This window comes from Haemaphysalis longicornis, unplaced genomic scaffold (assembly GCF_048455015.1).
Source record: "Haemaphysalis longicornis isolate Haplotype H1 unplaced genomic scaffold, Haemaphysalis longicornis Haplotype H1 scaffold_7, whole genome shotgun sequence".
Classification (NCBI taxonomy): Eukaryota; Metazoa; Arthropoda; class Arachnida; order Ixodida; family Ixodidae; genus Haemaphysalis; species Haemaphysalis longicornis.
In genome coordinates, this window is record NW_027526422.1 from 175,549,219 (window position 1) to 175,567,285 (window position 18,067).

Genomic DNA, 18,067 nt, shown 5'->3' on the forward strand with positions numbered 1-18,067 from the left:
AGCGGATATGCCCTCTGTGGTTCAGCAGAGGACCACCTAATTGCAGGATTACTGGAACATAATAAGCAAAAACACCCCCGCTCTTCCCCCCCCCCCCTTCCCCCTTCCCCCAATTGAGAAAGCGGTTGGGTGAAGGGAGCTGCCACGAACGCCCCTCACCCTGAGGGGCGTTCGTGAGGGGTGAGCCCCTCATTCACAGGTGTATAAGCTGTGGGTGAGGGGCTCAGGCGGGGGACTACAAAATAGTTTACTATACCCACCCACGGGGGAGTCACGGAGGATCAACCGAACGTGAACAAGTAAATTATGCACGTGCTCAATTGCGTAACGAGATCAAGAAATTACGGGTCCACGTATATCCCGACATAATGAGTCTCCTCGATTATCAGTATCAGATCGCCCGCGACTACTCAAGACGAGATCCGGTGCTCGATTTTCTCACGTATTCCTGTGGAACTTCCGGTCCGCAGCCCTCGGACGCAGCCCGCGGACCATCCAGGACAGCTAAATCGAGGATACCCTATGTATACACTTATATGCTTCGTACACACATGCTGCCACTCGCACGTCAGTGACATGTTCTAGCATAAATGCGGCTGATACACAGTTGGTAACATGCATGGTGCGCGCACGCAAGTACACCGTGTACCAGTACACGCACTTACAGACTTGCATAACAGAGTGCTTACACGCTTAGGTATGCAGACAGGCATACGTGCACAGGAATCGGTGAGAAAGATGCATTACGATTCTGAGCACGTCAACAGCCTTCTGCTTCTCAAGCAAACTGACAAAAGAAAAAGAAATTAAGTCTTACGGCGTGGTGACACGTGCGCGCAAGCGAGGGCACGTCCTCCGACACGCCTTTGTGCAGCTAACGACGAAAGATGCATGCATTGCACCGCAAAAAGGACAGAAGGGAGGGGGGAGGGGAGGCACAAAGGGGTGTATGCACGCCAACATAACTCGCGGATGCACGAGCGCAGTCAGTTCCACAGACTTCAGTCAAGTGAGTAAAACGCGAACAAAAGCTGTAAATAGTGAAATAAACACGCCGTTGCAAGAGCGGCGCCGATAAGGCGAATTTACCGCCGATCAACGAGTACAGCAAATTTCTCGTCGGTGGTGGTACAGCTCGCCTGCACGCATGCTGGTGCACTGGCGCCGTGTGAGCAGCGCCACGGCACTTCACTAGCCGCTTCACTGGCTTCACACCCTGAACGAACGCCGCTTTGCGCTGAACCCCTGCCCACTGTGTGCACGCATGGTGCCTGCATGCGAGCACACAGTGGGCAGGGTTGACGGGGGGAGTGCAACCCAAGCGAAGCTGTTCCCGACAACGTGGCCATTCCGACAGCGCCCGTCCACCGTTCGCACTCCAGCCTCTCGCGAACAAGGCACACGTGTGCGACGACGTCCAAGTGGGCGTGCCGGTGCCCGCGCGTGCCTACCGACGCCGTCGTGCAGCGCATTCCCGACGTTGCGAAATGAGCAGAGCGCGGACGACAAGGCGTGTGCGGCGTGGCGGGTTTTTTCAGACAGGCTGTATACGCAGCCACGGCAAACGAGAGGCGGTAGGTAATAAGGGAACCACGAACGAAGCGCTAACAAAAAAAAAAGCGAAATAACGAACAAACGAAGATCACGCGCTCTTAGGAGACGAGGCGTGCGAATAATTTTAGCAGCAGGAAAGTAGGTACGGGGTCTCGCGGGCCACGCAGGCGCGCTTTGGCGAGCACTTTTTACACCGTGCGTTATATATGACGACAGACACTTAACTACATAATGTACAGCCCCGCGCCGTGCCAAACGGATCTGACTATTCGGGATCATGCGATTACATCACCACGTTCTCGTGTCAGACAAGAGCTCATTTTCGGCCTAGCACGGATGCTGCATGTTATAATGTGCGTCCGAACGGTCTCATATGCATCAGATTTCAGCGCACGTTGGGAATCCCACACGCAGCCCAAGAGAAGAGAAGGCGCGATCTGATGCGGTTCACTCTGCGCGCAAGCACGCCTCATTTGGTTCATATGCGTCACCAAGTGCTTCCACGTAGATATTGCTTGTTGTCTTTAAAGGAGCCATGAAGAAAAAATACAACTTCGCTTAATTTGAAAGAACTAGGATTCAGAATCTCACTTGATCAGCTCCATTACAGCCCCAAAAGATGTTTTTTAACAAAAAAAAAGCAAGAAGTATTTAAAAACTTTCAAATTTTGCGCCACAGTGACGTGTTATGAGCTAGAATGACGTCATACGAGCCAACAATAAAACAATTTTCGGTGCGTTAACTGCACGTTAGCATTCAAGTGATGCGGTCAAATGGAACTAGAGGCCCCATTACAGACGTCCAGTCATGTGTCGTCGCGACAGGTCAGTTAGGCGGCCGCCAATCGCACAAGCAAGGTTCCGTGACGTCATAGAAAAGTTGCGGGAAATTGGCTAGGGGGTCGCCACGGCTTCACACGTTTTCTTTAATATCTCCGTTATTTGTTCGAAGATTGCGATGATTGCGGTATCATTGTTATCGGGACTAAGCAGTCTTTTTAATAAACCCAACTTGTATTTTGTCTTCATGGCTCCTTTAAAGTGTGGGCACCACACTTCTTTCTGCACCCATCGCTTTTACCGCTGCCGGCACGGCGCCCCCTTTCTCGCACTGTTTTTTTTTTTTTTATCGCGCAGGCCGTGCACATGCAATCGAGTCGCGCACATGGCCTCCGATGCTCTCCCCTACTGCGCAGGCGCGGAGCATGCTGGCACAGCACTGGCACGCATTTGCATGCCGTTCCAACACAAAACGAAAATTACGGGCAGAATCTATTTCCCGGCGGAACCTTTAAATGCAAAGCATTCTTCAGCTCTGGATAATTGCTCCTATTACCTTACCATTATGGAGATAGGCAGGCACCCGTGGTTCTATACAGCAAAAAATTCTGCAGTGCGAGCAATGAATGCTTCGCAATAACAACAACGGTCGCTTCCCCGCCGTAAAACCCACTCCGCAGCGGCGCATTCTGTACATGCAAGTCGGCGGCAGGCGGCCAGAAAGCCGGGTCATTGAGGCAGGGATTAGAAAAATACGGCCAGCATAGCCCCGCCCTGCATGCCCCGCAACTTCGCCTAATTGGCAGCCGTTCTCGAGAATTCCTGGGGCTGCAGCCATTGTCGCCGTGAGTGGCGGTCCGATGACCGGGACAGATTGTCAAGCCGCGCACGACGACGACGACGTTGTCGGCACAGAATGGCGCGGACAGCACTGCCTCAGAGGCAAAAATCGGCCGAGCTACTACTACTGCACTGCAGCAGCGAGCCGTGTGCACGGCTGCCGGGAAAAATCGCAAGCAGTGGAGCAAAAAACGAAAGCGCCGAAAGTGGGCTTACGGGCTACTTCTTACGGTTGTGTGAACGCGTCGGGCAATTGCGCACGCCATGGCGCGAGTTTTAGTGATGGAAATACTGCTGTTCGTCAAAGATTACTCGAAAGTCAATAAGTATCTGAACCGAACAATGACAATCCGATGCGAGGTCCTCCCTGAAGGGCCCAAAGAAGTACCATAGTGATGAATTGAGACACGAACAACGGAGCGCGTAGCTTTCAGTGCATGCCGCGCCGCGGTTGCGCAGTGCATGAAACAAGTTGCGAGAGTTCGTGAACAACCTTAGTTTGGAAAGACCATCGTCTTTCCATAGTCTTGTGGGCGAACGACGGACTCTCCATACCAAGGCTGGACACGAACTCTGGTCACTTGTTCCCACTGCACTGAAAGCCACGCGCTCCGTTGTTCGTATTTCAATGTATCACGATAGTACGTAGTACGTCTGGCATTTCTCAAAACTGTTCCCAAGTCCTCTGGCACACGGGAACGATACACCTAGAGAACACAGTAACACAAGAAGAGAACAGCTTCGTGGACGGCGAAGTGCACTAAATTTCGTCCCGCAATTTGGCACGGCGACGGAAACACAGCAGCCATAAATAAAGAATGGAGCTTGCAAAGGATAAAAAAAAGGGGGCGATTACCGCGCAGGTTTGCGCCTAATCAAGCTAAGAAGAGCAAGCAAGCAGCTGGCTGCCGTAAAACACACGTTTCGGCAGCTTTATGCGTGAATTTCGTAGCATTTTACGGAGCGAACAGACAAATATGGCGTGAGAGTCGCGAAACCGGAGGTATGCATGTATGTAGGGACTAGCTCCTATACAGAGAACGGTCAACACGAGATCTTCGGGGCCTTATAAGGATACAGTAACGCGACAGCACGAGTGACAAGCATCGCAGGCGGCGGAAGCCAACAGGACTCCGACACGACTGTCCTCCATTGAGCAAATTGTTCGGCTCTCATCACTTCCGCACCAGGAGGAGAGGACGTTGAAAAAAGACTTCCTGACCACGTATCGTGGTCATCATGCTCAACTAAAGCGATCATCGGAAGGGGATCTGCGCAGATCGCCCTCTCTCAACGTAACGAGAGTCGATCGTACGCACACTGAAAATAAGCCGCGTTTACATGAATGCGACAGTAGCGCGTCATATTTCCTAGCGCATCACGAGTAATGCGATGCGCTAGCGTTTACATGTAGCGCATTACCCCTGGTGCGATGGTGGCGCCATACGGTGTCGCACATCGAAGGTAAAGCAGCGTTTCTGGCGCTTTCAAAGCTTCCGGCACGGCTGGTTCTTGTTTTTTTTTTTTTTTTTTTCACGACTTGCGTTTTCTGGCGTCTTACAGTCGATTTAGACTTTTTGAACACAAAGCTGCGTTTGCAGGGCTTACTTTTATTGTCGACATAATTTTTAATGCGATGCGCTCGCGTTTACATGCACTTCGAAAGTCGACTTACGCGTCTCAATCCACCCCGGTCTGGCGCATTAATGCGACGCCCTTTCCTAGCGCATTAGCCCAGTTGACATGGATGCGATTCGCTAGAAAATTGATGCGATGCGATGCGATGCGCCACTTGTCGCATTCATGTAAACGCGGCTATAGACGCATGGCATCGGGTATGCAAACAAAATGAATTAAGCGACCCGCTTTCCTTCAACCGGCCACCGCAGAATGTCACGGTGGCCTAGACGGCGGGCTCAGTGCCCGGATTGTTGCGAACCGCGTATGCTACACTCAGCTTGTGAAATTAATTGTGGTGCGCATATACTGAATAGTCCCCCGACAAGCTTCTCTACGATTCCTGGCCGACCGCGTGCGAGCGGTGACGCGTGGCGGGATCACTCAAATACCACACACCCAGCCTACCAAAGTTGAGACGTCTGAATATGTATGTATCACTATAATTCACTATTGTCTCGCTATAATTGGGTGTGTATATACGTGACAGTCGACTAGCTGTCAGGTATATATATGCATACCGAATTATAGTAGTAGTAGTAGTAGTAGTAGTAGTAGTAGTAGTAGTAGTAGTAGTAGTAGTAGTAGTAGTAGTAGTAGTAAGTATTGTTGAATAAGGCGGACTTAGCCTTGCATAACTGCCGGCAATGGCTCCGCCTAATCCTCCCCAATACCATATCAGAGACTCTCAAAGTCCTCACACCTCACTTAGTCCTAAAATAACAGACACACAATGTCACCACATAGTATCACTATCGTTATTGTTATTAAGCATTTTAAGCGCTCGGCCGAAATTGCGAAGTCTTCCCGAAACAGAGGAGCCGGCGACTTATACGGGTGAGTGGGAACGCGGGCTTGATTATTCGGGGCACACTGCGCCCGAGCCGAGCTATTTCGGTTGCCAGGTCAGCTGTACACTTCGCCCCCCACCCCCCTACAGCGAGCACGCGCTTTGGGAAACCGCTGCATTCAGCCGCTTGGAATTCCAATCAAAACGCCCTGCAGGCAGCGCGCGCGTCGACCAGCCTCGACTGCTGAATGCGTGCAAGACGTGTCTCTCAAGGAAGACGTCGACAACGACGGGTTCGCGCGTTTACGTTGGCAAAAAGAAAAAAAAATGGTTTCCGCGTTCTTCGAATACGCGTACATGTTGGGTTGCAGCTGTATACGCGAGGCAATATAAATTCTTAGATACATGCACGTCAGCGATGAGAAGATGAACGAACACGCCCGCCTTTTCCGAGTTTATCAAGACCGAATGACGTGAAAAAAGAAAATATATATATATATCAAAGCGACGACGCGTGGATGCAACAATTTTACGGGCGTGAACATGTATGCACGTCTTTAGCGACATTTGACGATGCGTTCAAGCGCTTGTACGTATACCTACCTTCTGTCCCGCCATCTTCCATGCCCGTACCAAGATGTGACCGTATACGACGCCACGGAGAGGCGAGTGGTGTTGATAGTGCCGCTTTTCAGTGCTGACAATACGCCAGCGCCTTACACAGCCTATAGGTGAAAAAAAAAAAAAAGACTACAAGAGTGCCCTCAAATCGAAGCTCGCGTATAAAATTTCTCATGCAAGTCGAAACCGCTGATAGGAAAACGAACCGCGGCGTTCTTCTGCGTGCTTTCATATACGGCTTCGGGTATCGTCGGCGTGTTGTGAACGCAAGTCGCTATATCTTTCTCAAAATGAAAAACACGCGTATCGGCTGCGATGGAGTGTCAGATATATACGGTTGCAGCGGCATCGGCTTGCGTCGATTTTAGACTTCGGACGGGCACTCGGAAGGCGCATACGCACGCTAGCCTACGCACGTGCCCGCTGACAGGAATGCACGCGCACTAACATGCGCGCACATTCGCAAGCGACATTCCGTGTTCCCAGATGGGCATACAAGCCCGGCACTTCTTGCTCTCATCAAGCGCTACTACCGGTTCGGTTCCTCTCCATTCTCTTGAGCAACTGCTGGAGGAACTCCGCTGTTCGGGTGTCCTGGTGAGCATATGACATATTTGTACAGGGTGGTGCGACGATATTTGGAACACTTTAAAATTTTTGTCCTGAACGAACCGTCGCTCTGTTCGCGTTCAAACTTCACACGAAGGTTGCATTTTATGTTCTATTTTGTTTCCCACCGGGAACAACGATGATGGTTGGTCTTTAATGGCGCAAGGCGAACGAGGGCAAAGAGCGCCAGAGAAGAAGTTATTTAATGAAGAGAAGTGATTACCACAAAAAAGTAGCTATAAAAACGTGTAAACCGGACATAGTAAAATCAATTAAAGATAATGGTGATGGCTGGTGTATAGGGCCAGATTTGATTATGCATGATAGGAAATGAGGTTTAAAAACTGAACGTCTGACAGATACATAAACACGCGTTTCACAGAAACCATGGCATCGTCACCCAGAAAAAAACGATGGGTGTAGTGGAATATGTTGTCTGTAGAGTTCTCTGAAGTGTTTGGACACCGGGAACAACGACGGTACTAACCTGTTTATTCTGAAAATAAATTAGAACGATTTTCGCCTATAAGAAAATGGCGGCCGATTTGGACGTGCGAGCCAGCGCAAGTTGATCTTGGGACGACGGCGCCACCTGGGGTATTCAAAGCGAAACGGACGTTTAGGATTCGCAGTAGGAAGGAGCCAAATGGGGCAGCAGATGATCAGAAAGTGCACCTAGGAAGGAGCCAAATGAGCTAGCACACGATCACATTTTCTGATCGTCTACTACCCCATTTGGCTCCTTCCTAGCGTGAATCCTAAACGTGCGTTTCGCTCTGAATACCCCCAGGTGGCGCCGTCGTTCCAAGATCAACTTGCGCTGGCTCGCACGTCCAAATCGGCCGCCATTTTCCCGTAGGCGAAAATCGTTTTTATTTATTTTTAGAATAACCAGGTTAGTACCGTTGTTGTTCCGGGTGTCAAACAAAATAGACCACAAAATGCAACCTTCGTGTGAAGTTTTAGCGCGAACAGAGCGGCGGTTCGTTCAAGAAAAATTTTTATAAAGTGTTCCAATTATCGCCGCACCACCCATTACTTGGCCTGTACAGTCTGTGCCGATTATGCGATCAACAAAGTCGTATTACCGAGAAAAAGTGGCGTTTGTACACATAGCGTGTATAATTCTTTCGACCAACCAACTGACTGGTTACCTCCCTTGAAAGCTCGCGTGTGTTTGCCCGCATATTGACGCATTTGTGCTTGCCCCAATTTTTGAGTACTTTTTTGTCTACTCGACTATGTAATGTCCCTGCACTGTCGTTATGTTTGAGCGTATTCTCCATTGCAATCAATAAAAAAACAAGCCTCAAATAGGCAAGGGGTACAAGTCGCGGGTTTTGATGCGAACAGCCCATGGGTTCACGCCCCAGCAACCGTGAAATTTTTTGCAAGAACCATGGTTTCTTTTTTCGACTATATATAATGTTTCCCCGAGATCAATTCTGCGTATCCTTTTCGTCAGCAAGGCGGCTTGGTATCTATTAGGCCGCTTCGGGTGCAGGGCGAAGCATGTGAACACCTATCTGCGAATGGAGTATCGCCATTCGCAATTCAAAAAAAAAAAAAAAAAAAGCAGACGCGTAAGCAGGGCACAAAGTGCAGGACAAATCAAAGCACGGTGGCAGTGGATGAGGATATTTAAAGAGCGCACTTATATTTAGTAAATGCAGGCGATATGACATGTGTCCTATCGCACCGCGCATTTTAAATAGCTAGGCGGCTGATACCAGAACGACCCCCCCCCCCCCCCCCCCGTATTTGAGTCCGCCGTATAAACTACCCGGTATGGGGCCGCTTGCAACTATAAGCCGCGAACGCTGTATATACAGGGAGTATAACTACGGTACCCAACTTTGCGCATTGTACACAGTTCCCAAATAGTATCAAGAATTTAGTTAATTATAACGAGCATTATTTGCCACGTAATCCCACATCCCCAGCCGTGTAACACGCCGCGTTTGCATAAAAGTAGATAATTAGCGGAGTTCACATATTTAATTGATTTAGTAGTGCATACGGAGAAAATTGGTCGAAGAAAATTAAAAAAACACAAACAAACAGAAAATTTAAATAAATTATAACAATGAACGAAATCACAAAGATCTTTAACACTGCAGTCCTTACAAAACCAAGCCGACAATAAAGAAGGCCGGAAAAGAATCTACAGAAATAAGAATAAAAATTCTGAAAAAGAACCAAATGTTCACTACAGGCCTTGCATATTAACAAAAAATACTTCGTTGGAGAAGTCACTCGTCATAACTGTAAATCTACACCCGGGGTCAAACGCTTACACTACACGATTTCGACTTTCAACGTAATTTCTCTGCTTTCTGTGGGCTATATAAGCTCCTGCTATGGTGATGAGTCTGATGACACCCCAAAGCGTGATGCTTCGCTTACAAATCCACACCAAGTGCTGAGCCCCCAGAGAGCAGAGAAATTAACGCTGAAATTCGAAATCGTGTCCTGTAAACTTTTGACCCCGGGTGTACATCACTGACGAAAAGAAACAAGGGAAAAACGTCAAACAATGAAATAGCCGAACGCGTTTGACAACTCATAGCCGAATCTTGCTCTTAACAGACTTGCAATGAAGGCAATCAGCGTAAGAATGCTGCGCGTTGGTAGAAAAGTTGAGCTTCTGCTCATGTTTTCTTCTCAATCATACGTATCTCTAACGCGATCTGCGATTGAGGAATTTCGAAAGCCATTTAAATTCCAGAATTGTTTGTGGGTCCCCGAAGATAACTACAATTGCACCAACAGCCTACAGGCCTCCTGCGACCGGGCCGGAAGCTATACGCCTCGACCTTCGCGATCGCTGCGCCGCCTGCCGCCCCTTCTCCGCGGCGTTGACGGGATGTGCGCTGCGTGGTTGATAAAGGCTCGTGCAGTGTTTTGGTTCTGTTTAGCTTCTTTTCGCCTTTCCTCGCCCTAAAAACACTTGTTATGGTGACGTCTATAAGCAAAGAGTACGTTTAGGTCACTTAAAAAGCAGCTGCGTCTTCGTAGAGTACGCGATCGCCTGCAAGAGCTCCCCGGGGACGCGGTTCTACGCGCTTCGTCGCCGCTCTTCCGGGCGTCGGCGACGGTAGCAGCCTACTAGCAGCTGGCGTCACTAAATAAGCTACGCTTGTAGCAGCATATCACCCCTGTCACCTCCAAATACGTCAGGCACAAACGAATTCTATAGTGTCGCCTCGTTTAGACCTGATACTGGCACAGTGAGAGGTTGGCTTCATTTTGCAGAGTGGACAACGAATGCGGCTTCGTTTCGAATATATACGTCGCAGAAAAATATGTTTCGGGGATGTGATTACCGAATCCCGGACAATAACTTATGCCTTTTATAAGAATATAAACCATGCGAAAATGTTACGTATATTCCAAGCCTGTGTGTCGTTAAATATGTACTCACACACGCCAAGACAAGTAATGAAACCACGGAAAAATTAAGGCTGTGCAAGTGCGGAAAAAACATAATAGCTCTAACAGAAATGGAAAAAAAAAAAACAGTGCAGCTTCTCACATACTAAAGACGTTCGTCGAAACTTCAGCCACGTAGGGATCACCAGACCAACAATACACGAAATGCAATAGTTCGCGAGACATATGTGTGTGTGTGTGCGTGGGGGGGAGGGGGGGGGGGGGGCGCTGAGTACAAATGCGGAGCGGAATCAAGCAATGAAAGTTTTAGTAATCACACACACAAATCTCGCGTTCACCTTGTTTTTCGACTTCAACGAACAGCTGATCGTTCGGCGGACGCATTTTGGGAAGTATACAGAGTAGGCAGTTCACAAGCGATGAAAGGTGTCGTTGGAAGAGTGTGTTATGTGATAAGGCCCACTGATTTCTGTTTCTGCTTTATTCTGCAGGCTCCCTGTGCCATGTGACGATGTTTCGAAGAAGTGTTTAGTTGCGGACGCCGATTATATTATAAGCCCGTCTGCACGCTTCTCGCAGAGGATATCCCCGAGTATAATTCTGCATTATTCATCGTACTTTCGTTGAATATTCGCGAAATCAACACACACTGGCTTGTAAATGGTGGTGATCAATATCTGAGGTATAATATTGGCAAAAGTAACAGGCGTGCTTCGGGTATGAGTGCTCCGGTGATTATGTAAGTGCGCAAAACTGATTTACACCATAGTGTATAGCCGTAGCATTAACATCTGGGGAACCGGTGGTTACGGAGACACTGCTAGTAAATTGCGGGCAATGTAACTACAATCAGCTCCATACATACGCCGGTTCCACGACGCTGGCCTGTGAAAAACATCTGGCGCTTATACAGACCGAATTTATCACACTAAGATCGCGTCAGAAACATTTAAACTCTCGTAAACACACCCCTTTTGCGAACAGGGTGACTGCTCCACATAAGCATGGATTTTCAACGCCCGCAAACAGCAATTGATCTCCCTCGTGAACGTGCCGCAAAAGCAGCGGCGACCGTGGGGAGCGGGACGGAGACTCCCGCGGCTGCTTTCGAAACGGACCGCTAGGGGGATTTCAGTGGCGCCCCTACAGGCCGCCCTCGAGGCGTATAGGGCCGCTGTCGGGGCGGCCCTGTATACTTTATACCCAGACGTTGCAAGCGCTGCCCCTTACCGCCTTACTCTGCTTATGCGGCGCAGGCAGCTGTGCGTATACACTGCGAAAGTATCCCGCCGCATCATAAGACGCAGCTAGGGCAAAAAGAAACGAACTTCCGCCCTGGCAAGACCCTCGAATCATCGCCTGACTGGTAAAGTACACAGGCACGCGGGGAGCCTGGTATATAACTGCAGCAACAGTGAAGTCGCCGACGGGTGCGCAGAAAAAAAAAGAAAGAAAATAACACGAAGAAATGAAAGGAAAGCTGACGCCGAAAGAGAGAAAAGTAAGATTCTGCGAATAGAGCGGACGGAGTATTTTTAACCAGGCACTGCATGCAGTTGCTTCGATCGCTGAACCACCCAGTATATGGCGAAAGGGAGATCGTTCCGTCTGCCCCGCACTCGACGTTGTGCCACAAATTGTGCTTATGCGGTAGCGGCACGTATAAACAGGCGCCAAAGCAGTAAAATGGGATAAAACGGGGCCTGAAATGCGCCTTCCTCTTATCGAGCGCTTATGCAGCTTCGATTGCATCGGCGGGCAGCAGGAAATGGTAAGTGCTGTATACGCGTAATCTTATGCGTCCCCTGTTCACTACTTCTATCATCTCAGAAAATGTGAGGTGGGCCAAGTGGGAAAGGCTAATGCCCGAAAAGGAGAGGGGTGCCCTCATCCCCATTCTGCGAACCCCCCTCCCCGTAAAACCAGGTTATACGAAATGTTGACGAGGAAAGGAGTTACGCGGTCCTCTCGCATTTAAAAATCAAAACTGGGTCTCCTTCGACCACAGGGGACAAAAGCGGTAACAAGAGCCGCGGACATCAGCCCGTCGACGGAAACGAAAGCCCACATGGGAAAAAGTTCGTGCGCGCGTTCGCCATGGCTTTCAGTGTGACAGCATTATGGGACCGATTTTGAGCGAAACATCCGGCTTCCGTAGCCACGAAAAGGTTCCTATCGGTGAGCGTTCCACAGCGCAAGGCGTCCCGTATCACAAGCTTAAACTGGGCGGCAGCGACAGGTGGCCGACCACGCCAGTAGACCGCAGATGACGCTAGGGAGCGTACGAATGCAACCAAACAGGCAAGCAGCGAAATTCCCCATCGTCGTCATGTATTTCATTACGCGGCCGCAAGACGGCGGCAGCGGCGCAACGAGTAGGAGATAAATCGAAGCCATTCGAAAGCGATAAGGCGGATGGCGAAGCAAAGCGTCTCAAGCGGCAAGTCTACATGTAGATTTTTTATACAAGGACTTGCAGACAAAGCCCCTTGGACAACACGAGACGGAAGCAAAGCGTCTCGTCCGTTCCATTGCACATTCATGCTTTTGCATTCAGAAGTGCATGTGCCTTCGTCGGTTTTTTAGCGTCGCGGACGGGACAAGCGGCCAACAAAGTACGTCTCGAGCTTCCTTAACGAGCGTCGCGAAGCAATTGAAGAAGCGCTTGCCACAGCCTCGCCGAGGAATACAAAAGTACCGCGCCAAACAAAAGGCTTCAGGCGCGAACCGGAGGCGTCGAAAATATCGTCTGCTGTCGCCGCGTGCAGACGACGCGACCGAGGCAGCGCGTCTGTGTGTGTACGCGATGCCGCTTCCGTTTCAACTTGGCTCGCGGTCAAGACTTCACTCAGGGCGGCGCGAGTGAGTGGCGAAGGCCGACACTCTGTTGACAGAGTTCGTTAACGTCCGCACGCGCCGGGGGTGGGCAGAAGACGGACGTGATACGAGTTATATACTCAGCGAAGCGCGCGTTGCCAACGAGAGCGGGAAACGGAGGAAAAAAAAAATAATAAAATCAGCGAGACGCTGTTCCTACAGCTTGCGTTGTTTTAGTACAAGGCCGTCAAGTAACTGAAGACAAAATAAATGCGGCAATGTTTACAGCGCCAATTTTCACATTTTCTGGCACCCGTCGCGAGCCCCAAAGTGTGCGGCGTAGATTTTATTGATCTATTTTCTCGGATGGGGAGGGGGGGAGGGGGGGAAGGGGTGTTTTAATTTGAACAATGACTGCGAAGTCAGCGTTAACACTATGCTAACAGCACAGTTACGCTTCAATTGCATGACATCATTCGGCAAGCACGCGTTTCAACGTGCCCGAGCTCGTTACACAAGGGCTTAATCGGTAAGATTTCAATATTAAACCGGCGTGATACGTTGTATCGCGCCGCGCTCACAACCATCCGGTGGGCGAAACAATGATTAATGCCGATTCCAAGGAAGCCTTTACAACGCTTCCCGCAGGGCAATTCTGCAAACACAGCCACGGAGTGTTACGTATCGAGCGGATTCCAGAACATTCGGCCATACAAGGCAACAGACGGCCTCATCCAGAGGAACGTCGCTAACTTGGACGATGACGTCACAAATCGCCTAGAGTCTGCATAAAGCAAGCAAAAATCGCAAGGGTGCCCTAGTAACGGAGGCGTCCGTTCAAACGAGACGTGACTGTATCAACGGCAAACGTTCCGACCAAACCGTCCGACAAATGTATCTCGAACAAATCACACTGTAAGAATTGCTTCTTACTTGCAGTCGCAAATCCATTTCGTTTAATGAATGTACTTTACCATAGCGTGCCATTTACTCCCCTTGAAGGTAAATTTACTCCTGTACGGAGTGTACTCACTGCACAGCATAGAGCGGAGCAAAGCTCGAAAAAGAACAAGTTTTCTCACCACGCCCAGCGTCGCTCAAGTGGAGCTTTACTATACCTGGATAGTAGTCACCGAAATAGGCCGCTACTCCCGTTAAAAGAGCCCGACGGTATAAGCCCGAACACTCGTCCAAAAAAGGACCTTTTTTTTCCCTTTCATTCCCCGTCCAACCAAGCTAGAGAAGTTTTAATGACCTCGCCAGCCGTTCCCAGGGATTGCGCCAACATTCCCACTGGCCTTACACGGCGCATTGCCACATTTCGCAACCCGCACTCGTAGATAGTAACTTCGCAGATATAGTTAGTCAGAGCACGCGCGAAGAAACCAGCACTGCATATAGTAACGAATCGTTTGCATACCGCCACCCGCACGCACGTTTCTCGTAGGCGTATTTTAATTACAATCCAAAACACGTTTTCGGAGCGCGTAGGCGCGATAATTACGAGAAGAGCCGTGTTTTGATTTACCAAGTTAATTAGCGGAACCGTTACGGCGCCAGACTAATCGATAAGGAGGCGCCCTTTTACAGTTCGCAAATCACTGGACCGAAAATACCCTCGGTCTGGAAGGCACGGCTTCAAATCCGGCCCTGGCTTCGAGCATGATACAGTGTGATATGTCTACAATGTAAGGTGATTTTCAATTCTCAGGGAATAAATAAAGCAAGCTCGCGGTGGTATCTGGAAAGCTTCAAAAGGAACTATACAGGCTTACAATATGCTTCGACACACGCGAGCGAGGAATAAAAAAAAAATGAACATTGTAAAGATCAGGCAAAACGGACGGATTACCATGCTGAAGTTTACCGCAGTCGACGACACTGTCTCGCCTTAGTGCGAGTGGAACCAGGCCGCGTAATTAACCAGGGTTGTGCAGCTCAGGGCTGAATTCATTCCGCGCATAAACAAGTTAGTCCGCGAACTTAATCCGGGCAATTTTCGGACTGCAGCGAGACATTCAAGACAGGCTATAGAATTCGCGTACTTCTATACGCGCAGGTCGGGACCCCCCCTATGCATTTCTCATGCCGGCTATCCCTCACCGACTATTTTTCATTTTTTCCCCCGTCTCCCGCAGCGACGTACGGGCCCGCGGGCTATTTCGGGAAACTCGTCTCGGATATTGAAACATGCACGCCGCGCTCTCGTGCCCCACATTTTAATCACGCGGGACGCGAAAAGAAAGTAACGATCTGAAAAGAAGGAGCAAAGAATAAAAAGCGAGGAGAAAGCGAAGAGTACACGATCAAGCTGGCCGACGAACTCTCAGACGGCACTATAACCGCACACTCCCGCTGCCTCTTTCACTCCCCCACACACGGGGGGGATTGCGATGAGCAACGCTAAATACGGAACGGCGGCGGAGTAGTATTTTTGCATCGCGTAAATGCAGTCCACCTAGATTTTAAAATGGACGGCGGAGCGCAGTCTTCTTGCGCGCGCGTTGAAAGGAAAAGGGCACGCGAGCACGGCTTTTGTGTTCCGTAATCTCTCTTTCGAGACTCGAATTGAGGCAGGAAATTACATTATATGCTTCGGAGTACGTGCGTTCACGCGTGCATAACTGGGGGAAAAAATCGGGGATGAGGTGAAGGATGAGCTTCTCGTAATGGGATTAGCTGTGTGTGTATGCGTGTGTGAGTGAATATGTATGTGTGCATGCGTGTGCGTGTGTGCACGCGCACGTGTGTCTGTCTGTCTGTCTGTCTGTCTGTCCGTCTGACTGACTGACTGTCCGTCTGACTGACTGTCCGTCCGTCCGTCCGTCCGTCCGTCTGTCTGTCTGTGTATCTGTGTGTATGTGTCTGTCTGTGTCTGTGTATCTGTGTGTATGTGTCTGTGTGTGTGTCTGTCTGTGTGTGTCTGTCCGTCTGTCTGTGTCTGTGTATGTGTCTGTCTGTCCATCTGTGTCTCTGTGTGTATGTGTCTGTCTGTGTCTGTCTGTCTGTCTGTATGTCTGTGTGTGTCTGTCTGTCAGTCTGTGTATGTGTGTCTGTCCGTCTGTCTGTGTATGTGTATGTGTCTGTCTGTCCATCTGTGTCTGTGTGTGTATGTGTCTGTCTGTGTCTGTCTGTCTGAATTCGTGTATGTACACATACACACGCAGCAAACGTTGCTTGCGCCAAATTTGTTCGGGCGTTACATTTCATTCGAATTCAATTAGTTGGTCTATCTGAAAGGTTTGTGGACTGTGCACTGCACTGTGATACGTTTAAGGAAATACCTGCAACGACGAATAGTTTATCTCCTGTTATGATTTCGTTAACACGAGCGTTTATTCTAAATAACGTTAATTACAACGTTCGTTCCCTATGAATCCGCCACTCCCACACTTATCACATTTAAACCTAGAGTTTAAAACTCATTTCTGGAAACTTGATTGAACCCGCAAAATATTTCGTAGAATCAAAAAACTACATCCTAAACTGTGCTCATTTCATATAAGGCCATTAAAAGCTGTTCGTTGTGTGGGGAAATTCGCCGAACAGGGTTCTGTAAAACGGATTCATGTTTCAACTGCACTTTTTAATTTTCACAATGGACTGCCGCATTTTTTTTTTCATTTTGTAAATCTTAGGTGGTATATATCTTTGTGCGAATCCTTTCCAAAGGCGACAAATTCAAGCGCGAGAACTTAAAAAAAAAAAGGTAATGTTTTTTGGCTTTATTGAATCGCTAACAGCGTCATTTTGGTGCGCTGCCTCTTCCACTTGTAGGGCTAAGCCACGATGGAGAACGAAGCATTTCAATAACTGCCACGTAGAAGGCCGAAAATCCAGGAATTTCATTTTCAGTAAAAACAGACGTCTATGCTTTAACCACAGCGTGATGACAGTGTTTTTTTAGTTCGGGGAAACGCGGCGGAGTTCAATGAAATGGCCGTGGACGGCGCCAGCAAACATAAAAAAGAAAAGCATACTCCGTAATTGTTCCAGCATCGTTTGTCACGTTAACGGTTGTGCTCCGGCAGGGTAGCGACTTTCACATTTCGTCTACTATTTAGAACCGGCCTTTCCTGCACCGTGATAGCCTTCGCAATGCGCCTAAAGCAGCATAAAATATACCGAATCACTGCTACTTACGGGAAAAAATAAATTGTTGCAAGTATTGCTTTAGAATATTTGCGCCCAAAAATCACTCTACCTGTTATTAGAAACACATGAGATTGCGAGGGTTACAACCCAGGCCGTTATAATAGAAACCATAGACTAACTACTTCGACGCCACGAAGGTCGAACGCCAGGTCCTCTAGAATTTCGCCGGTGTTGAAAGCAAAACAGTTGATGGCGCTACTTGCTTTGGGTGAAAGGGAAATGAATTGTTAGTTGTCAATAACAAGGTTCGTACCTTTGGCAAACTGCCACAGGGTGGAACGGATCTCCTCCTCACTGCGAGGGCTGGCACAGAACCATTCTCGGAAAGCGTATGATAATACATGGTCAGGCTCGACCAGCAGGCGGTGATCTGCCAGTTTCTCACATTACCAGATGAGGCGTCAGATTCCCTTATAAATGCAGCAATGTCCACACAGGTTACATATCTACCTCTACCTATCTGGGGTTTTTCTTCCTTTGTAAACATTTTAGAAGAGCGTTTCATACCTCGCAAATCTCGACAGCGCGTGTCGATTATGACAACGCGTCGCCCACTTCCGCATCTCCCCTGTGACGCAAATATTTCAGCAAGCCAGCTTCAGGAGGAGTTTGTGACATGTGACGATAGACGGCACGCCACGACTACCCTGTCATGGCCTTCCATAACATACTGTTTGAAAGATCAATCAGTTATTCATAGGTATGAGGGAGGGAGAACGTTAACAGGAAAAACTTACCGTCCCAACGATTCATACAGAAATAACTAATACGTGTACGTGGTATGGCTGGATCATACGGAAAGGTATCGGGCAAACAGTCAAAGCATCAGGG

At 49.0% G+C, this 18,067-nt stretch overlaps 1 protein-coding gene across 4 annotated transcripts in view; it reads right to left on the minus strand.

Moving 5' to 3' along the window:
- The window catches only part of LOC144147242 (uncharacterized), a 196,630-nt gene that overhangs the window by 44,177 nt on the left and 134,386 nt on the right, over nt 1–18,067 (minus strand). The window contains exon 1 of one of the 4 annotated variants that reach the window (XM_077679321.1): nt 6,245–6,281. The exons of 2 other annotated variants lie outside the window; for them this stretch is intronic. In XM_077679321.1, the coding sequence (XP_077535447.1) occupies nt 6,245–6,266 (22 nt within the window). In that variant the 5' untranslated portion in view covers nt 6,267–6,281. Of the gene's footprint in view, nt 1–1,089; nt 1,286–6,244; nt 6,282–18,067 lie in introns of those variants that run through there. One more of the 4 variants, XM_077679324.1, reaches the window with a different exon arrangement.